This window comes from Schistocerca serialis, chromosome 2, assembly GCF_023864345.2.
Source record: "Schistocerca serialis cubense isolate TAMUIC-IGC-003099 chromosome 2, iqSchSeri2.2, whole genome shotgun sequence".
Classification (NCBI taxonomy): domain Eukaryota; kingdom Metazoa; phylum Arthropoda; class Insecta; order Orthoptera; family Acrididae; genus Schistocerca; species Schistocerca serialis.
In genome coordinates, this window is record NC_064639.1 from 582,518,678 (window position 1) to 582,539,200 (window position 20,523).

Consider the following 20,523-nt stretch of genomic DNA (forward strand, 5'->3'; position numbering starts at 1 on the left):
TTGTAACGTTCAATTCACCATCCTAGAAATTTCCGGGGCACCAATCCATCCTCAAGGTGAAGATGTACATGAAGGATAGACCGCATTGTCTTTAACTGGAACGTCCTCCATGTTGTGGTTAGGTGGCAGGCACTGTCCATGTTGAGGCTGCTGTTGTGTTGCCACACTATGCGACAGACATGTTGAACCGGGTAAGGTTAGGTGGCTGCCGGCATGGCCCAGCACAGATAACTGTTCACTTATAATCAAGTTCGAAGAAGGTACACTTGTTCACTCATGGTTGCAATTGGCAGAGTTAATGGGGCCTGTTACACTTGCACCGAAAGTGACAGGCAGATGCATTGTGGCGTAAACAATGCAGTCTGGCATATGATGTGAGTGAATGATGAAAACAAGCACAAATAACGCTCGATGCGATGTCGACGGTATCAGGGTCACTGCTGTGGTTATAATGGGAGCTTAGTTGAGAGATAACTCACTTCTATATGAAATATACTTTTATTGATCACTTCTACATATGACAATTATGGCTGTTACACATATCACGAGCACAAAGTTCACGCCAGACTCGCTAGTCCAAAGAAAAAGGTACCCAAAGACAGGGTGCTCTGTGCCAGAGACGCCACACTCTCTAGGCTTAATATTGCACATATTCCTAATAACAGCTATTTGAAGTAATAATATTCTATTTATGCTACTTGCATTTCACCAAAGGTTATTCCGTATCATATAATAGTTTCAAAATAGCTGTAGTAAACAACTTTCCTAGTGTCAATGTCACTTGCATAGTATAATATAATAAAATACTGGAATAAATGATAATAAAATGTTGAAATGTGTGGCTTTTTAAAATGTATTGAATTAATGAGATTAATTCTTTGGCATGAATGACAAGCACAATAAGCTGAGCTATGCCTGGAAATAAGTTCGTATTAATTCATATTATTTTGCAGGGGGAAGTAGTTTCTTTCTCCGCTGTAGATTTGTGCTTGCCCTTCTTTATAATGCTATGTTTGGTCGCAGTGTTCACCATCAAAATCTTGACCGTGTTCCCATTGAGCTTATCGGATCTTCGTAATATTTCAAAAGTACACAGGTGGGCTTCAGTTCTTGTAATTATCGTACTATTTGACATAACAACCCACACGACCTTTCTGTTAATAAAACAATACTGTATTTTCTAAATGGTGTACATATGAAATATATACTACTCACTTATTCATAGCGACCCCAAAATGGCAATCTACAATTACTTGCTTAAAATGGCGTGCTTCTCACTCATTCACTAGCTGAGCGCGAATTCTTCCTTCCTCTTAATGGTACAAGAAAAACTCACCTCTTTTTTAACAACTGAAAATCAAAAATACATGACGGTACGCATAGGCTCTATGATGGGCTACCGCTTCATCTTTTCTCTTTGCCTTTGAAGAAGACGAAAACATAAAAGAAATGCTAAAGGTTTATCACAATAGGACAACACTGTCATTGCAAATGCAAGACCATTTAACTTTTTTGCTATGTAGCGTGAGTGAGAAGATCAGGGTAATTTTTTTTTCTAAAAATTATCGACAGAAATTTGAGATTCTGCTTCTCTAAATTCTTGATTTTTATTGGAATTTGGAAGTTACTTGATTTGGATGGTTTTCCTTTTTTCCCTCTCTGTATAGTATTAATCCATTTACATCAAACCAATCTTCTAAACTATTTAGGGACTTAATGACTCTTTGGGGAATTTGTTCTGTGGCCTCACTTTCAATGAGCACAGATGTGTTGTCTGCAGATAAAATTGAGTGGGATGTTATATTTTGAAGTAAATCATTTACATAAAATAAAAACAGGACTGGACCTAAGATGCAATCTTGTGGGACTCCCTGTGAAATAATTTTCCATTCCGAGAAACAATGTCCTATGCCTGACATTACAATTACTCTTGGTCTTCTGTCTGTTAAATATGGTTTGATCAATTTCAAATAACTACCATTTACTCTGTATCTTTCTAATTTATGTAAATAGAGAATGGTTTACACAGTCAAAAGTCTTTGTAAGGTCACAGAAAATTCCTGTAACTTTTTGGAATGTGTCAAGAAATAAGCAAATTTTCCCAACAAATCTGTCAGTGGCACATATTGTACTCTTCCCTTTCTGCAAACCAAACTGATTTATTGTGATTTTGCCATGAAGCTTCTATTGCAACAACTTTTTGAACACTTTTGAAAATATTAGGAGAAATCATACTGGGCAGTAGTTTTCTACATATTCCTTTCTGGAACGTCTGCTTTAGAGCATCTGGGAAGCACCCTCTCTAAATTACTGGTTTATTATTTCAGATAGGGGTCCTGACATTATACTAGAAACTGTTTTAATTACTATAGAAGGTATTTCATTACATCCAGTCAAATTTTTTATTTTTAAGGGAGAATACAGCTTCTTCTACAGATTTAGCTGTAATTCATTCAAGCTATGTCACAGTTCGCCTGTTATCTTGATTGAAACCAAAGCGTTGGAGATTATCTATGCAGCCACTTTCATCAACATCTGATTTTCATACATTTATTAAAAAAACACATTGAAATATTCTGATAATTCTGAAAGGTTTACAATGGTTCTGTCACCTATCTATCAAGATAGTAAATTTGTGGACTGTTGGCTAGGACACTAGAGTTCAGATTTCAAAACTGACCAAACTGCCTTTGATTTATTTGTATGGATCAGAATAAATTTTTTGTGTGCCATTTCTTTTGCTGTCTTTAACACTCTTCCAAATTTAGTGTTATATCTTTTTACATTGCTTATAAAATCTACATTTGCATTACTTTTTAGTTTGTTATGTAACTGACTTCTTCTGTCACTTGACATTTTTATACCAGCAGTTACCCAATTCTGTTTGCTAGTCATTTTTATGGCAAACTGTAGGGGGAAATATTTCATTAAAAGAAACAAAATATCCCTAAGAAATCTGTCGTAAGTTTCGTAACTTGTAGTACAATGATCCACTGACAGTCTACATTTGTAATCCGACAATAAAACAAGATTATAATTTCCTAACTGGAGCATTGCTTGATGCACGTTTTTCTAATGACTGATTCATTTACTTTTGGTAGCTCCAAAAACAGTGAAGAATAATCTGAAATACATACATCAATGGAGAATTTTTTTGTATTATGAAATGAACAATTTGTCGGAATGTTAGCTATATAGGCTGCAGTTTGTTTAGTCTCTCTTGTGAATTCTGTGAAGTTTAGCTTGAAACCAAATGTTTCAATCAGATCAATAAAATCTGTTGATTAACTGCATTCATTTATTATGTTTATGTTAAAATCAGAAGCTGTGATAATCCTTTTCTTTAGCTCTTTCATTAGTTTCTGTAAGAGACTCCTTGGTTTAAACAGAAATACTTTCATTACTTCTTTACTTGGGATTCTCTATAGTGAACTTATTACAATATTTTGTCTCTCTAATTCCATACTGCAACTTTCAAGCATGTTCTCATCATTTAGAAAATTAAAATCAACTCTTAACTCACATGTTACAGAATATTTAATTAGTATGCAGGAAGTCCCCTGAATTTTTTCACTTCTATAAAAGCTACCAGATACAACATACTTCCCTACATTATTTAGCCAAAGTTTGTTTAGGCAAAGGACTGATATATAAGGGGTGTTCAAAAAGAAATGACCTAAAGGCATAATTACAGAAACCATCAGCTGTATGTTAGAAGTATTGACCTTGGCTGTTGAGACACTCGACCCATTGTAACATAAGGCGGTGAATGGCTGTCTCATAAAATTCCCGGGGCTCCAATGTTAACCAGTTCCACACGTACAGCTGGACATAGTCATCTGAGGTGAATTGTTCGCCCGTCAGTGCCTTTTAAAGTGGACCGAGAATGGCGTAATCACAGGGAGAGAGGTCCACACTGTATGGAGGGTGGCTGAGAACCTCCCATTTGAATTTCTGCAGGATTGCCACGATTGTGTTGGCTGTATGAGGCTTTGCATCGTCGTGGAGCAGAATGACCACAGGAGTGAGATTGCCTGGTCATTTCGATTTGATCACTTGACGAAGGGTGGTCAAGGTTTGTGAGTAACACTGGGGCATTCATTGTTGTCCCTTGCTGCAGGAAGTGAATCAGAAGGGGGCGTCTTAAAAAAAAGGGGGGAAAATATTCACCTCAGACAACGATTTCCAGCTGTATAGTGGAACTGGTTTACATCGTAGCCCCGGTAATTTTATGAGATAGCTATTCACCACCTTGTATCACAGTGGGACAAGTGTCTCAACAGCCAGGGTCAATAATTCTAACATACAGGTATTGGTTTCTGTAATTATGCCTCCAACTCGTTTCTTTTTGAACGCCCCTTATGTTACTCCCTCCCACCAAGAAAATTTGTAGATCATTAATTTTTGCATCTCTGCACTTTATATGTTTCTTATGTATGGCATTTATATTTAAATGCACAAAAAAATTGTTTTTACTGTTACCTATTGTTTTAAGAATGGATTTTCTTAACAGACCTATATCTTTTATTCTTTTAGGCAGATTTTCATCCCCATCACTCATATTTAGTCTGCCTCACTGTTTATAATTTTACACATGCCAGTAAACATCTTGCTGAATTTTGCAAACCCTAACCTGTTTAAATGTAGGCCATCCTGCGCTAAGGAGCCTGGATATAAAAATACTGTTCCTAGACTGGTACACTGTTCTCTGACACTAGATGTGTGGTACAAATAAGGAATACCATTTTGTTTTTCATTCATAAATTTCTCAGTTTTTCACAATAAGTAAACAAAATAGCTGTAGCCATACTCTGGGATGTATTTTAATGCTTACTACATTTCTGAATACATACTATGTTAGAAACATTGTTTTAATTATGCATAATGCTAAGTTTACACTTTTGGCTCTTCAGATTATGGGGTGCAAATATGGAACAGTCCATTCATTTCAAGTCTATTAAAGTTAAAAGAAATAATAAAAAATCTAATAATTCATTGTCAAAGGAAACACTTTAAAACATGATAATGCAGTAGAAAAACCAACGAAATATATCATTTTCAGTTTCTAAATTCCTTACTCTAAGTAATTTCACTAGCAGAAGTCACACACTTAGCCTCCTTTATTGTAGCTTGCACATTCAGTACGCAGCCACATTTTGCACATTAGACATGTTACCCATTCTTACCATGCCTTTGTTGTTGTTGTGGTCTTCAGTCCTGAGACTGGTTTTATGCAGCTCTCCATGCTACTCTATCCTGTGCAAGCTTCTTCATCTCCCAGTACCTACTGTAATCTACATCCTTCTGAATCTGCTTAGTGTATTCATCTCTTGGTCTCCCTCTACGATTTTTACCCTCCACGCTGCCCTCCAATACTAAATTGGTGATCCCTTGATGCCTCAGAACATGTCCTACCAACCGATCCCGTCTTCTGGTCAAGTTGTGTCACAAACTTCTCTTCTCCCCAATCCTATTCAATACTTCCTCATTAGTTATGTGATCTACCCATCTAATCTTCAGCATTCTTCTGTAGCACCACGTTTTGAATGCTTCTATTCTCTTCTTGTCCAAACTATTACCATGCCTTATCCTGTGAAAATTTACCTGGGCAAAAGAGACAATAGGCATTTTCATTAGTGGGTACATGGCTGTCCAGAACGCTACTGAGGGTGGACAAATCATCTTTCACACTAAAAACATTGTCTTCAGAATCAGATGATTCTTAGTGCCTAGTCTTTGGTGGCCACTGATTCCTTGTCTCCGGTTTATTTGTTGCTGTCATCGATACTTCAAGAGATCTCCTGTATGGAAATGGGGTAAATAATGCTGAAGAAACTCCTTTTGCTCCCCTGGTGCCCAGCCTCTTCTTTATTTGAGGAATGGGTGAGATTTGCCAAGGTGTAATTTCCAATGTAGCGGATAATGTTCTTGTCTCTGCTTCAGCATTACCCTTCCCATTTTTAGAAGCCACAGATCTTGCATATGTTTCATTGACTGGGTCATTGTTTAAGTCCTAAATTATCCCTTTATTGCTGGCAATGAAATCTTCATCCTTGAAAATATGAGTTTTTAATGAGTTTGTTCCTGTCACCCTAAACCCATTTACTAATGTCTTCTCCATCTGACCTCTCCAAACAGTTTAGTGATGTGCATGATTGTTACTGGATGTGCATTTTTCCCTCATCCATATGCGTACCTACTCACAGTAATAGACTTTCAAAGAACTCATGAGAATTTTCTCAAGCAGTTGCATCTTGTGGAAGATGTGAAAAGGTAGACATAAGATGCTGACAATGCTTTTGCATGCGAGATTTATAACATCCCGATCTCTGGAGTGGCTATAATGCCCATCCCGAATAAGAAGCACCAGTAATTCTGCTGTTGGCTTCATCTTTCTAAAGAAATGTTAAACCCAGTCTGCTAAGAGCTGTCTTTGAATCATGGGGTGCCCTTCATTAGCTGACTGCTTCAGTTCATATGAGAAAATATCATCATGGGTGGAACAAAACAGGCTGTAGCACTCACACAGTCAAAGGTGATCCACACTCTGCAGAAGCGATGGCTGCCACTTGTTGCTTTCCCTTTCTTTCAATAACATGGGGAACTTTGCTCTACACAATGCTTAGCCAGGTTCCTCAACATTGTATATTCTATTCGGTGGAAAGACATTTTTCTCCATCTCTTGTGAAAGTGGAGAGAAAAACATTGCCACATTTTCTCTTGTGAAACCTAGAGATCTATTAAATGAAGTTGCTATGGGTTCTCAAATTGAAATATCCTTTTTGTGCCACTTCAAGGAAAGGCGTAATCACCCTCTTCCAGACCATTCACCCAATATGGATTATTCATATTATTGGCTTTGGCAAACTGAAATTCCATTGGATACATCCAAAAAATTTACTTTCCATTGTCATGCTATATTCACTCAGCTGTTGTTCTTGTTTGATAGATAAAACAGTTTTTTGGCCAAGTTTGGTCTTTGTGGCTAAATCACCTGGTGAACTTAATTGTACTAGCCTAAACAGAGTGGCCCTGGGAACTTGGAAAGTTTTTGCCACCTTCAGGAAGCCCGTCTTCTTTTCTCTAAAATTTTTAGCAGCTGTTTGTATAGCAGACTCACCCTACTGTTTTCGAGCCGTGAAGTCATTTCTGAAGCAACACCTACAAATAAAACAGGCTGTGAAAGTGTAGTACAAACATGGAATACTATGGTACCAATGTGGAATAGTTGTATTCCATATCGATGACACAGCCAACTTGAAATTCAGAAATGCAAATAAAATTAAGAATTACATTCAAATAGGCAACAAACATGCCATGTTACAGCTTAATGTATTAGCTAAACGTCTGTTTAGAAAACACATTAATAATTTATATATTACGACAAGAATGAAACTGAAAAACACCAACCTGCAATAGTTATTCCTCCTATTGAATTCATTACAACAGCTTCACTCACTCACAATGGCTGCCAACTGCAATATGAATGCATCTCAAAGCAGTCTACAGTTGCTGAACATGGTTTTCAAGCAGATCACCAAGGAACAGCACTTACAAGGTGTGGCACCATATTACTTCATAGTACTCCCTCTATTCCACATTTGTACCTCTCCTTCTACAGAAGACTTTGACTACATATTTGTCGCTTGCTGATGTTCTACAGATAATGCCACTTACTGCCACTTTTGACGCTGAAAATACTTTTTTTGCTGTTGCAATCACATTTCTTGTTCATTGATGATGGTCTTCCTCATGGTAGCTTTGAAGGAAATTCATCCCCGCAGTGATAAACAGCTTCGTAATTTGCATTACAATTTACCCTTTCCATTAGGCTATGTTTTGCTTCAAGAAAATTCTCCAAATTCTTATTTAACTGATGAGTTATCCATAGGCAAACATCGATTGTGCAGCTGGGAGCTACTACATTTTGAAACGAAGAATCTCCAGTAATTAGGAATTCATTTTTGATATTTTGTATAGTGCTGTGTGTACTATTTTTGTAATTTATGTTGGTCCATTTATATTTGTCTGTTAGTTTTGTATGTTGTTTGGTATTTCCAAGGTATTCATCAAATCTAAATCTTCATCATGCTCACATACATTCATGACCAAGGAAACTCATCATTTAAAAATTTTAAGCTGACTTATATGCACTATTTTTAGTCTGATCTTTATGTACTTAACACAAACAGCACAATATGAATATATAACCACAATGTGCATTAGGTACATTAAAAACCTCATTAATATTTCAATACAACATGAGAAGATGAGCAGTTAAATTCAAACTTATTAGTCAAAATAATGATGGGTGACAACTATGGACCGTAGAAGATCAAACAACAGCATTAATATGATATAGCTGAAGATAAATTTTAGAATATTTGATATGATTATGACCAATTTTACATCATCCAAGGAGTTATAAAACTATTGTGTTATTAATCCTCATCTGTGACACAAGTGTCTGGGACTCAGATTAGCTTAGAATTGTGAACACATTGAGAAAACAAAACTATTGTCTCATCCATTACGTGTTGTTATCCAAGAGCCTGGGACCCATGAGTTTACAATAATGAAGAGATTGAGAAAATAATTCAGTCACCGTAAGACTACAATGAGATTAAAGCTGACTGCTGTGAGGGATGTTATAGCAGCTTCAGTTACTGTATGCTGAGCAATGCACAAACATGAACAAACCGTTTTTATATCTTCTCTAACAGCAGTCTGAAATTGTGTAAGAGCTTAATATAAATAATTTATTAAGCCTCATAAGCACTACATGTTGTTACAACTATGTAGAAGGAGAAACTGTAATAAAACAAATTCATTACCTCATCACAGTTAAAAACAAGCACCTGACGTCCCATCAATCCACCAAGGGCCTTCACAGATTCAGTCTTCCCTGTTCCAGCAGGACCATATGGATTACCTCCAAGACCCATCCGCATTGCCTAAATAAATATGGAAGATAAAGTAGACAGAAATGTATAGAGACTTCACTACTTTTAATTTTCTATACAAAGGTGATTATTGTGTGTGAACAGAGCTGATTATTGTGTGTGTGTGTGTGTGTGTGTGTGTGTGTGTGTGTGTTGTGTAAATAACATAGATTGCATTCTGTAGTACTGTTAAAATACACTGATGTGGCAAAAGTCATGGGACAGCAATATGCACATATACAGATGGTGGTAGTATCGTCTACACAAGGTATAAGAGTGCAGTGCATAGGTGGAGCTGTCGTTTTTACTTCACTGATTCATGTGAAAAGGTTTCTGACATGCTTATGGCTGCAGGAAGGGAATTAACAGATTCTAAATGCAGAATGGTAGGTGGAACTAAATGCATGGAACATCACATTTCAGAAATCATAAAGGATATCCACAGGGTCATGAGTGTGCCGAGTATACCTAATTTCAGACGTTGCCTCTCACCACGGACAACGCAGTGGCCGATGGCCTTCACTTGATGACCGAGAGCAGTGACATTTCACTGCGTGAAATAACCTCAAAAATCAACATGGATTGTCAGTGAACACATCCATCAGGACAGTGCAGTGAAATGTGGCATTAATGGGCTGTGGCAGCAGACAACCAATTAGAGAGCCTTAGCCGACAGCATGACATTGCCTCCAGTGCCTCTCCTGGGATCATGACTACATCAGTTTGACCCTAGATGATTGAAAACTGTATCCTGGTCAGATGAGTCCTGATTTCAGTTGGCAAGAGCTGATGGTAGGTTTCGACTGTGGCATAGACAACACAAAACCATGGACCCAAGTTGTCAACAAGGCACCGTGCAAACTGTGTGATGGCTCCATAATGATGTTTGGCTGTTTTTACGTGGAATGGACTGGGTATTCTGGTCCAACTGAACTGACCACTGACTGGAAATGGTTACGTTTGGCTACTTGGAGACCATTTGCAGCCATTAATGGACTTCATGTTCCCAAACAACAATGTCATGTCACTGAGCCAAAATTCTTCATGATTGGTTTAATGAACATTCTGGATATTTCAAGCAAATGATTTGGCCATCCAGATCACCCGACATAAATCCCATTGAACATTTAGGTCAGTTCATGCAGAACATCCTGCACCAGCAACACTTTCGCAGTTATGAACAGCTATAGAGGCAGCATGCCACAATATTTCAGCAGGGAACTTCCAGAAGTTTGTTGAGTCCATGTTATATGGAGTTGCTGCACTACACCAGGCAAAAGGAGATCCAACACGATATTTGGAGGTGTCCCATAACCTTTGTCATGTCAGTGTATATCACATTAGGACAGAAAATAGGTGACTTTGCAGCAGTCTGTACACCTTTACACCTTTAAGAGTAGAGCCGAATCACAGAGAATCATCCCCCCCCCCCCCCCCCCCCCCCCCCAACGTAAGAAATCCCCAACAACAGTGAACCCAAAGTCCAGCTCACATTTGAGTTTCTAGTGAGAGACATGATGGCTTCAGAGGCATATGGAGATATAAAAAAAGCACCTGGTTTTTCCCATCAATCAACCAAGGATCTTGACAGACTCAGTATTCCCTTTTCCAGTAGGATTACAAGCATTATCTCCATGACCCATCTGCACTGCCTGAGAGGTGCAGGAGACACTCGTATACAAACATTCAAAGAAGAAGAAATCTTTGATGATACTCTGTAACACTCCAAAGAACACAGATATAAATGTATGAAAAGACAGATACACATGCAGAATCTTGAAAATTAATTGACCAAAGAAAGCATTCAAGGTGGTTTCAAAGCATGATGCACAACAGGACCAAATTGAATGATGGCAATTCACCAATCCTCAGGTTAGAACAGCTCTCATGAAACAATGAAAGTAGAGCATACATGCAGGCATGAAATGGAGTAAAATGTATCAAACCCCTTTGCAAGGCACATTTTACAGACAGTTTGCCCCTTTACTGAGTGGTCAGCTAGCCTGACTGCCATGTAGAGGGACCGGGTTCAATTGTCAGCCAGGTCAGATATTTTCTCTGCTTGGGGACTGGTTATTATGCTGTCCTCTTCACCATTTCACCATCATTGACACAGAAGTCACCCACTGTGGCATCAACTAAAAAGACTTGCAACTCAACTGCAAAACTTCCCCAGACAGGGATTACTTACTGGCTACCAATGCCATATGATCATTTCATTTTTCACGGGCATGTTATGGATAAGTGTCTCAAAACATAAAAAAGTAATCAAGGCTCCAACAACATCATTATATGTCATCCACATAAGGGAGAAAGATCATGATTAAGGGGAAGGAAGGCTGCTGAGAAATGAGAAATTTCTGGAAAAAGTGAGCAAAAGAGATCATGCAACAGTAGGAAGTACAGCATTATGTACCATCAAAAATGCAGGAAAGAAGCTTTTGCAAAAACAAATCAGAACTATGTTGTTTAAAAGTAAAGAAAGCTTACGGGGGGGGAGTGGCTGTGGCATACACTGAGCAGGTACTTGTGGAATGTGGCAGGAGCCAAACACAGAACATAATAAATGGATGACAGATATATTAAAACATAGAGAATTCATTGAGCTGTAAGAGCTGGTAATACTACAGTAGTAAGATATATACTAAGGAATACATAGTCCATAATGAGATTATCTTACTTTTGTATGCCTAATTTTGCAGATAGGATCCACCTCAAACTCAGTAATTTTGAACTGATGAGGATAGGATACAATAGCATGTTTTCAGTCTTGTTTATGTGCCTGTAGATAACTCAAAACACCTAACATTTAGTGAGTTGTTACCTTTGCTTCTAAATATTTACATTCCACCAGGAGTTCCTATTCCAAACGAAAAAGGTTTCTGCTAGAAGAAATTTATTATACTCCTTACATATATTAAAAAAAACTTTCTGACAACACATATTATCATGGATGACCACTGGCATATTGAGCTACATATACCCATCATCTCTTACGCAGACAAAAAATAGTTGCTTAATGAAATGAAAAGTTCCAACATTTTGCATGAGGTTTCAAAGGTGGCAGACAAGTTAAAGTATGATGGACTGTGTGTATGAGAAATGCATACAAAGGCAGGAAATATCGTCCATGTGCCACAAACTAATCAACTCCAACATCCCATGTCAGCAATAGCAATATCTAATAAGGCCATTATTATCACAAAAACATCACATTATTTTTTGAAACTTCTAATCTGTGTGTTAACCAGAAAAGGGAAATGCTAACCAGGAAATGGAATTGGTGCCAGTTTCCATGTATTTTCAAATTAACAATGAGACTGATGAGCTTCTAATGGAGCTGAAAGATATTCGTCACCAAGGTGAGACCAAAACTCTTGTGTTCGTCATTGACATAAATGTGAGATCTTTGTCATGGCATAGTCACCTGACTGAACACAAGAAACTATCATGGTATTCAATCTAGAGGTAGTAAATATAACTCTTCACCTTCTAGTCTATAAAGGGAGAGTTTAGAATAACTTCAAACGTAGACTTAAGTGTAATAAATATGAGAGCATCAGGCTTTGTGAAAGGCTGGAAGGTCGGGACTGAAATAATGAACAACCATAATATCATACATTATATTATCACTTGAAGGGAAACACAAGTCAACATGTATTGGATACAGGCAAATTAAACAATAATTTAAAGAAGTTATGGAGAAAAATTAAAGTGACAGAGAAAATTCGTGGAAATTTGCTTAGAAATAGATCCTTTTCATGCACCACATAAAATAGTCAGCAAATATGATCACCAAATGCACTGGCCATGCTCAAATGAAATGATGGGACAGTAACAGAACATTTCAGAACAGTCAGCTATTTCGTTAATGGAAACACTGCTTCTTGACAATGCAAAAGGCAGCTACCTCGTTAATGGAAACACTGCTTCTTGACAATGCAAAAGGAGGTGATAAACAAGACTAGCATAGATTGTGAAGGGTGTTTTGGGAATACATTACTATAAAAAATAGTAAACATGCATATCATTTTATGTAATAATGAATTAGACAAACAATTTTGTGATTAAAAAAGAAAAAAAACTTCAAAGACTGGACGCAGTAACTGTAGAAGTTATATGAGCCTTAATTGATTAATTGCATATCTACCTGTGTGACCCATATAATGAGATTGTATTGCAGCAATGAGTGCCTGCATCTAGAAAGAATGTTGATGTAGTGGTTATCAATAAAGAACAGACAAAGATCCAATGATATCCAAATCTTACAGACCCATTTATTGCGTGCAAAAGATTTCCAAGACTGCTACTTGGCATAAGCTCTACCCAGTACAGAGTTATGGCTTGATAAAAATAACTTTGTGACATATTTACATTATTGTTGGGGGGTGGGGGGAGGGGGGATGGAAAGGGTAGCATTGCTGGCTATTTTCCCCTCCCCATGCCATGTAACCTGCCTTGTCTGGCTCTGCAGGCAGCTACAGAACATGCAACACAGCTCACATGTAGGGTACAGGGAAGAGTTGTGGTTGTCTAATATCTTGCCACTACTACTTGAGTCAATGGAATGGCATTCACAAAGTTATTTTAATTCAATTACAGGAGAGACAAACAACTGGAGACACAATAAATAAGGCAATATCACTTACAACAGAAACTCATTCTACATATCCTTTATAAATGTTGATAGACATTAATTGACACTTTTGATAACCTATAGTGGGCAGTAAAAGACAAACATAAGTCCACCTTGAAACACTGTCCATCGGCATCACTGTATCACCCCTCATTTTGGAGTGTACAATTGGAGCCCAATGCAACAAAAGTAACATGACAGTAATAACATAAGCTGATTAGTAAATTTTGAAGATTACAGGTTGTTCATTGTAACTAGTGACTAGAGATGAACTGCAGAAGACAAGTGTAATGCACATTTTCAAGACACAACATTTTTTGGTGCTGAAACCTGAGAAGGAGTGAGCCAAGAAGAAAAGGACAGACATACGAAGACAAGCTGGAGAAAAAGAAAAGGCACACATTTCTTCTACAATGCAGATCAGTTAAACCACAAATTGTAAAACTTTATAAGTACTATACAGGCTCTATGGCAGTAATAAAGTAATTTGATGCTAAGAATATAATTGTGATACTGTGTATAGTTTGTGCTTTCATTGCTGTTTAAATCAAATTGTTGCTTCACTCATAATGGTAATAAGTGCTAGTTGGTAATGCTACTGAGAATGCATGTATAACTAGTGCTACTATTGGACAGTTGTTCATTGTATTATTCAGACTAGGTATCCTCAGATAATGCCAATTCAGGAATTGCTGGTCATAAGCCAACATTGCCACACATTTCTGAATAATGTGATGGATTGGATATGGTGGAGAACAATTCAGAAGTACAATTATGCAGCTGAAGGAAGAAATACATGAGAGAAAGAGCAAACATTACACACTTCACTGTGGAAGTCGAATAGTTGTCAGACACTGTGGAACTTTTGTATTATAGATACTGTAACATGAGATTACAGGTCATTTTGCACAGGCTCAGCAAACAAGATTATGGGATCCATGATCTATTAGACAATGGCAAATATGAGACAGATATTCAAGAAGGAGAAGAGTCATAGACATGTGAAATGCACTATTTCTCAAAAGTTACACAAAATACGGAAACGGTTTGCATTAACTTCAAAAAGACTTTTGCCGATCAAGCTTGAGCCCTTTTCAAGTGATCTGCAGACATGGACATGGTTCTGAGAGTAGTTTGTCCAGTCATTCGACAAGGACATATCAGTAAATGCCGGCAATAAACACACATTTCTTTATGGCTATCTTTCAGCTGAGCTGAAGTATTTAGCAGAAGGAATTGTAGCGACAGCAGAGACATACACAGAAATGAAGAGGATGCTCCAATGCTTATGGCACTAAGGACTGGATAATTCAGGCCCACCTCGCTAACATAAAAGCCACTGAATGCTAGTAGCATATTCAGGCTCTCTGGGCTCTTGGGAAGATGTGAGTGAATACGACCGAGCCCTTGGAGTGAAAATTCTTCTCACCTTTCTGGATGAAGTATGCCACTGCTAGATAGTTCAAGTTAAGCATTAGGGATGACGGAGATATTTTGCAGCTGATGGAGTTTCTGGGCAAGGACGTGGAATGGGTGCTTACCACACGGAAGATATACAGTGACCTTTCCATCATCTCTACTCCACTCTCACGGCTGCCACATTCCACATGCACATGAAAACAAGAGCTTTCCTGAGCCTAATGTGAATCTCATGATCACTGGGCACAGGGCTGTAAGAAGATCGTTTGTATCAATGATCAAATACATACAATGAAACAGGCAAACAGAGGTCTTCTTTGTCTCCACCATAAGCATATAGTCTCAGACTGCAGGAAGAAGGAAAATGCACAGTGTACTTAGTGTAGAAAGCTGCATCATAAGTCAATTTGCGATGAAGGAAAGGATCTGAGACTCCTGCAGCTCAGGTAAACATTACTTCCATGAGAAAAGTAGCTACTGCTCCCCATGGTTTCACATACCTTCAAACGGTGCAAGTATGTGGCTCAGGACCTACAGGACAACTTGATGCATGCTGAATGTCGGAAGTCAATCCAGCTTCATAGCAAAATCACTGACTGAACATTTGAAGCTGCAGACTGTAAATCAATGATAACTGTTTGTTCATTTGAATCAAAGCCTATGGCTTTACACCACAACAGACTTGTTCAGTTTAATATGAAGGGGCTTTGGAAGAATTCTTCAGTGTCACTTACTGCCTTTGAAAGTCTTCCTGTGATTTCAAACCAGTCACCTTTTCTACTACATGTAAGGAGTTTATAATATGTTCATAAGATTATACTAGCGGATTCAAAAACTGACTCAGTGGAAATTATTCCTGTGGAGATTCTCATGGGGGGGGGGGGGGGTGATTTTTACTGGAAAATAGGTGAGGACAGTTCGCCAACACACATCTCTGAACCTTTAGTGATAATTCCTTCCCTATTTGGTTGGATACCTAGTTGGTTGAATAGGATTGGGGAGAAGAGAAGTTTGTGGCACAACTTGACTAGAAGAAGAGATCGGTTGGTAGGACATGTTTTGAGGCATAAAGGGATCACAAATTTAGCATTGGAGGGCAGCGTGGAGGGTAAAAATCGTAGAGGGAGACCAAGAGATGAATACACTAAGCAGATTCAGAAGGATGTAGGTTGCAGTAGGTACTGGGAGATGAAGAAGCTTGCACAGGATAGAGTAGCATGGAGAGCTGCATCAAACCAGTCTCAGGACTGTAGACCACAACAACAACAACAACGTAGTGGGAACAAGCTAGGATCCTGTGTACATGCAACTGTGAAGAATTTTGTTCATTCTGACTGGTCTCCTCCAGACTTGGGTAACACTTTTGGTATTGAACACTATAGGGATTACTGCCAATCAAGACTGATCTGTGAGCAATAAGGACGTGAGACTTACTGAGGAGGTCAGAGCAATTTTCTGTATAAATGATCAGCAAGTAGTGGTTTTACTACCCAAAGGACAGGATAAAACCCTTCCAAGTAACAGCCTGACAGCAGAGAAATGATTCAACCACCTGAGGATAAGAATTCAGCATCAAGAAGACTTTAAGCAACTGAACTATGACTTAATGCAAATACTACATAACAAAGGAGTAAGAAGAGGTCACTCCCACTCAACTTTCAGGGGAGGCATTATTTCTATCTCCCTCATCATGCAGCGAGGAGAGAGAAACATGAGAAGATTAAGCAGAGGATAGTCTTTGATGTGTCATCTCAAGAGAGCAATGCACCATCTCTGAACAAAGTGCTAGAGGCACAACCAAATTTACTACCTCAGATCCTAGAGATTTTACAGTAATTTAGTCCATATTCCACCACTCATATCATGGGCATCATGCACCCAGTCCTTCAACTGGTCTTGAATGAAGAAGACAAAGATTTGAGCAGATTCTTCTGGTTCAGAACTAACCAGAACAAAATGGGATAACTTCAAACAATGGACAACAGGATATAATATGGCTTCATCAGGCTCCCATTCAGCCTGACCTACAGCCCATTTTTAGCCTCTGTAACTCTACAGCAGAAAATAATAATTTGGGAATCACCATGTACTATGAACTGGTAGCCCTCATGAAACTAATCAGTCTCTTCTTATCAAATTGGGCTACCAGTTCTGAACAACTTAAAACTATTTGGAAAGCCAAAGGGCAAGAACCTCACACACTGACTCTCAAGTTTTAGGCGTAGATTGGAAAACCAAGGATGACTACTTCAGTATTGACCCCAGCAAAATCACCAGAAAGTCATCAGAAGAGCTTTTGCAATCCATTTGTACTATTCTCTCCTGTCTCTCTTGCTGGAAAATTATTTTAGGACACATGGTACAGGGGAATTGGCTGAAAAGAACTCATGACTGGGTCCTAGGAGCACAATGGCACACTTGAAACGCCCATATTAGTAGATGGTATAGCCATCACAGGTGACAATGCAGGCACTGACTCTGGAATCCAGTTGACCATACAGATGGCAAATACTGTTCTGGGATACAGTATTCCATGCCTGCTCGACCTATTCAAGCATTTCTGTAAAAGTTGTTGGTTGATGAGTTGCACGAGTAACTTCTCATCCCATCATATCCCACATGTGCTCGATTAAACACAATTCCAGAAACCGTGCTGGCCAGAGACATTGCTGCACATCTTGAAGAACACATTGAGTTTTGCCAGTGTGTGGGCAAGCAGTGTCCTGTTGGAACAACACATCTCCTCCTTGGTGCAAGAACAGCAAAAGAACAGTTCTAACAACATTCTTCATGTACTGAGCACTGGAAATAACAAAGGTGAATGAGGGTTGTTTATCACACACCAGACCATAAGGCCTGGGGTGGGGCCAGTGTATCTAGGACGACTGCACACTATGAGACAGTGTTCACCAGGTCTACATTATACACACAAATGACAAGCACTTGCATGTACACATAATCTGCTTTCATCACACAAAACCACAGCATGCTATTCCATCTTGCAAGACATCCTCTGATGGCAATGGTTGAGTTGTGCATATTGGTGCCATGGAGGTGTGCATGCTCATGTTCTCACTGCTAATAACAGGTTCACAACAGTTCATGTTGGCACATCTGGGCTCACAAACTATCTTATCTGCACTGTGGTACCTGTACAATCTGCCACTACTTGTCTTACAATACAACAATCCTGACGGGTGTCTGTGTTGCATGGACATCCAGAACCTCTTCTATGGGAGTGAGAATGTTCAGGTGACCACTAATACCAACATCACTGCACAACCGATGCAGTGTGTCCAACTTGTGTGGCAATTCTCCAAAAGGACCATCCCCCCACTCAGAAGGCCACAATTTGACCCCTTTAAAATTCACTCAGTTGGCTGCAAGAAGCATCAGTGGCATGTGTGGCTGCTTGCTTCACACATTTTCACCACACTGAGCCTTCTCACTGTGAGTATTCCCTATTAAAGGGTATCCATGCCATTGTGCTACCTGTTGGCAGGCAATGTTGAAACTATTATCAGTGAATCTACTATCCCTGACAGGGCATTAGACATCTTCAGATCAAAAGTGATGCCATCTTTCAAGGTGTACAAATTTTTTTTTTTTTTTTTTTTTTTTTTTTTTTTTTTTTTTTTTTTTTTTTTTGGCAGTGTATATCATTTGTCATATGCACCAGAAGTAAGTGATTCTTTGATTCAAGCTCGAGTACAACAGTTTTTGTCTAGGTGCTCTGTAGTAAGATAGTTTTTGTACTGTGAACAGAGTGTGTAACTGCGTCTTTTATAATGAAAACTGTGTTTTTCAATTGAAAATGTATCTGATGTGTTAAATGAAATTGTTAATTGATGGCAGTGAATGTTATGAAATCTGCGAAAGGCTGCAAGAAGACTCTCTTTAATACTGTGCAGGAAGTTGAAGCATAATTTCCATGGTTTGCAATGTGTGTAAGGGAAATAAACCACAATATCATGAAAACATGAATAAGTATGTTCAAAAACCTGGACAACAAGAAGATTATGTTTGGGGCCACAGCTGTATTGATGCAACAAAATGCGTATAAAATTGTATGCTTATTGCAACAACCATTTTAGAACTTTTTTTATTTTCCCCCACTGCTGTTTTCTGCTATGACAACTACGCACTTAGATAGGTATTTATCTAGCTGAAGAAATGATTTCCTTTATCATCACACTATGTAATAATGAGTTTTGAAGCAGTCATAGGAAATGGTAGTGTTAGAAGTTCAAATATATACCCTTGAAATTTGGTGGCATGAACCATCTTGGCTTGCACTCTCTCCTGAGTGGTGGCCAACTGATACTATGACAGTACCACCTGGGGAGAATACAAAGAAAAACCACAGACAAGTTCTGTCAATATCTACACTGTCCAGCCTCATGAACTTATCTAAATGCAGCTCATACTGTACACTCGTTCACACTACAGCATGGACTCTCTGTTCCCTACACAACATTTGTCAGAAGGAAGAGTCTTCAGGAGAGCTTACAGCCACTGAACTATCAGCTGCCTGAATATATTGGATATGAGTAGCCCAGAGAGAGTCCTTCGTCAGGGAACTACACACACTCCAAAATAACTTACTTCTGCCAGGAGAGTAAAAAAAAATAACATTGCACAATCCTTTCATGCAAGACAGACTGATGTGCATAGATGGTCAACTGCAGTTCACTAGCTTCAACAAGAAACAAAAACATTCTGTGCACCCTGACAGTTCCCACCATTCCACATACTTGTTTATCCAAGAGACACATGTCTGCTTTCATCACTTTTGCATTCATTCTGTACTGTCAGAACTCCAAACTGAATTTTGGATCATCATACCTTGTTACACAATCAAAAGAATCCTACCCTTTTTCTTTACGTGGAAGATCCTGAAGGGCCCATAAGGGCAACAAATTGAAGCACTGTTGCCATGAGAATAGTTACACCCGCTAAAACATTTGCTGTAACAGAATAGACATTGCTGGATCACTATTCATAAAAATGCAAGGAAAATGCAAAAGCCACATATCACTCTGTTCACATGTGCTACCATGAGAGCAGTGCACCTCAAACTCTGTACACACCTGTCAACAAATAAGTTTCTCATGGTACTCCAGCAATTTGCTGCCAGTCATGGACTACCTCATATGACGATTGACACAGACAATGTGAAAACACTTCATGCCGCTGAAGTGGAACTAGCACAGCTCCGGAAAGTGTTAACTACCACAAAGACTTACAAATTCCTTGTCCACCACAGTATGATATGGAAATTCATTACCTCACGGGTGGCTTGGTAGGGAGGATGGTGGGACAGAATGGTGGGATAAAGTATTGCCTCAGAAAGGTACTGGGACTCACAAGATTCAGTGAGGAACAACTGAACAGTATACTGATTAGTACTGTAAGCACTATGAACTCAAAGCCCATCATACAAGGAGATCCACTGACCCTTTCCCATTTTCTGAATGGAGAGAAACTTGCAACAATTTCAACATGACAAGAGCCTACATTGAACAT

General features: G+C 38.6%; 1 protein-coding gene across 1 annotated transcript in view; it reads right to left on the minus strand.

Moving 5' to 3' along the window:
* The window catches only part of LOC126457597 (cytoplasmic dynein 2 heavy chain 1), an 808,157-nt gene that overhangs the window by 448,136 nt on the left and 339,498 nt on the right, over window positions 1-20,523 (minus strand). Inside the window, exon 29 of the mRNA XM_050094037.1 lies at window positions 8,835-8,954. Coding sequence (XP_049949994.1) covers window positions 8,835-8,954 — 120 coding nt within the window. The remainder of the gene's footprint in view (window positions 1-8,834; window positions 8,955-20,523) is intronic.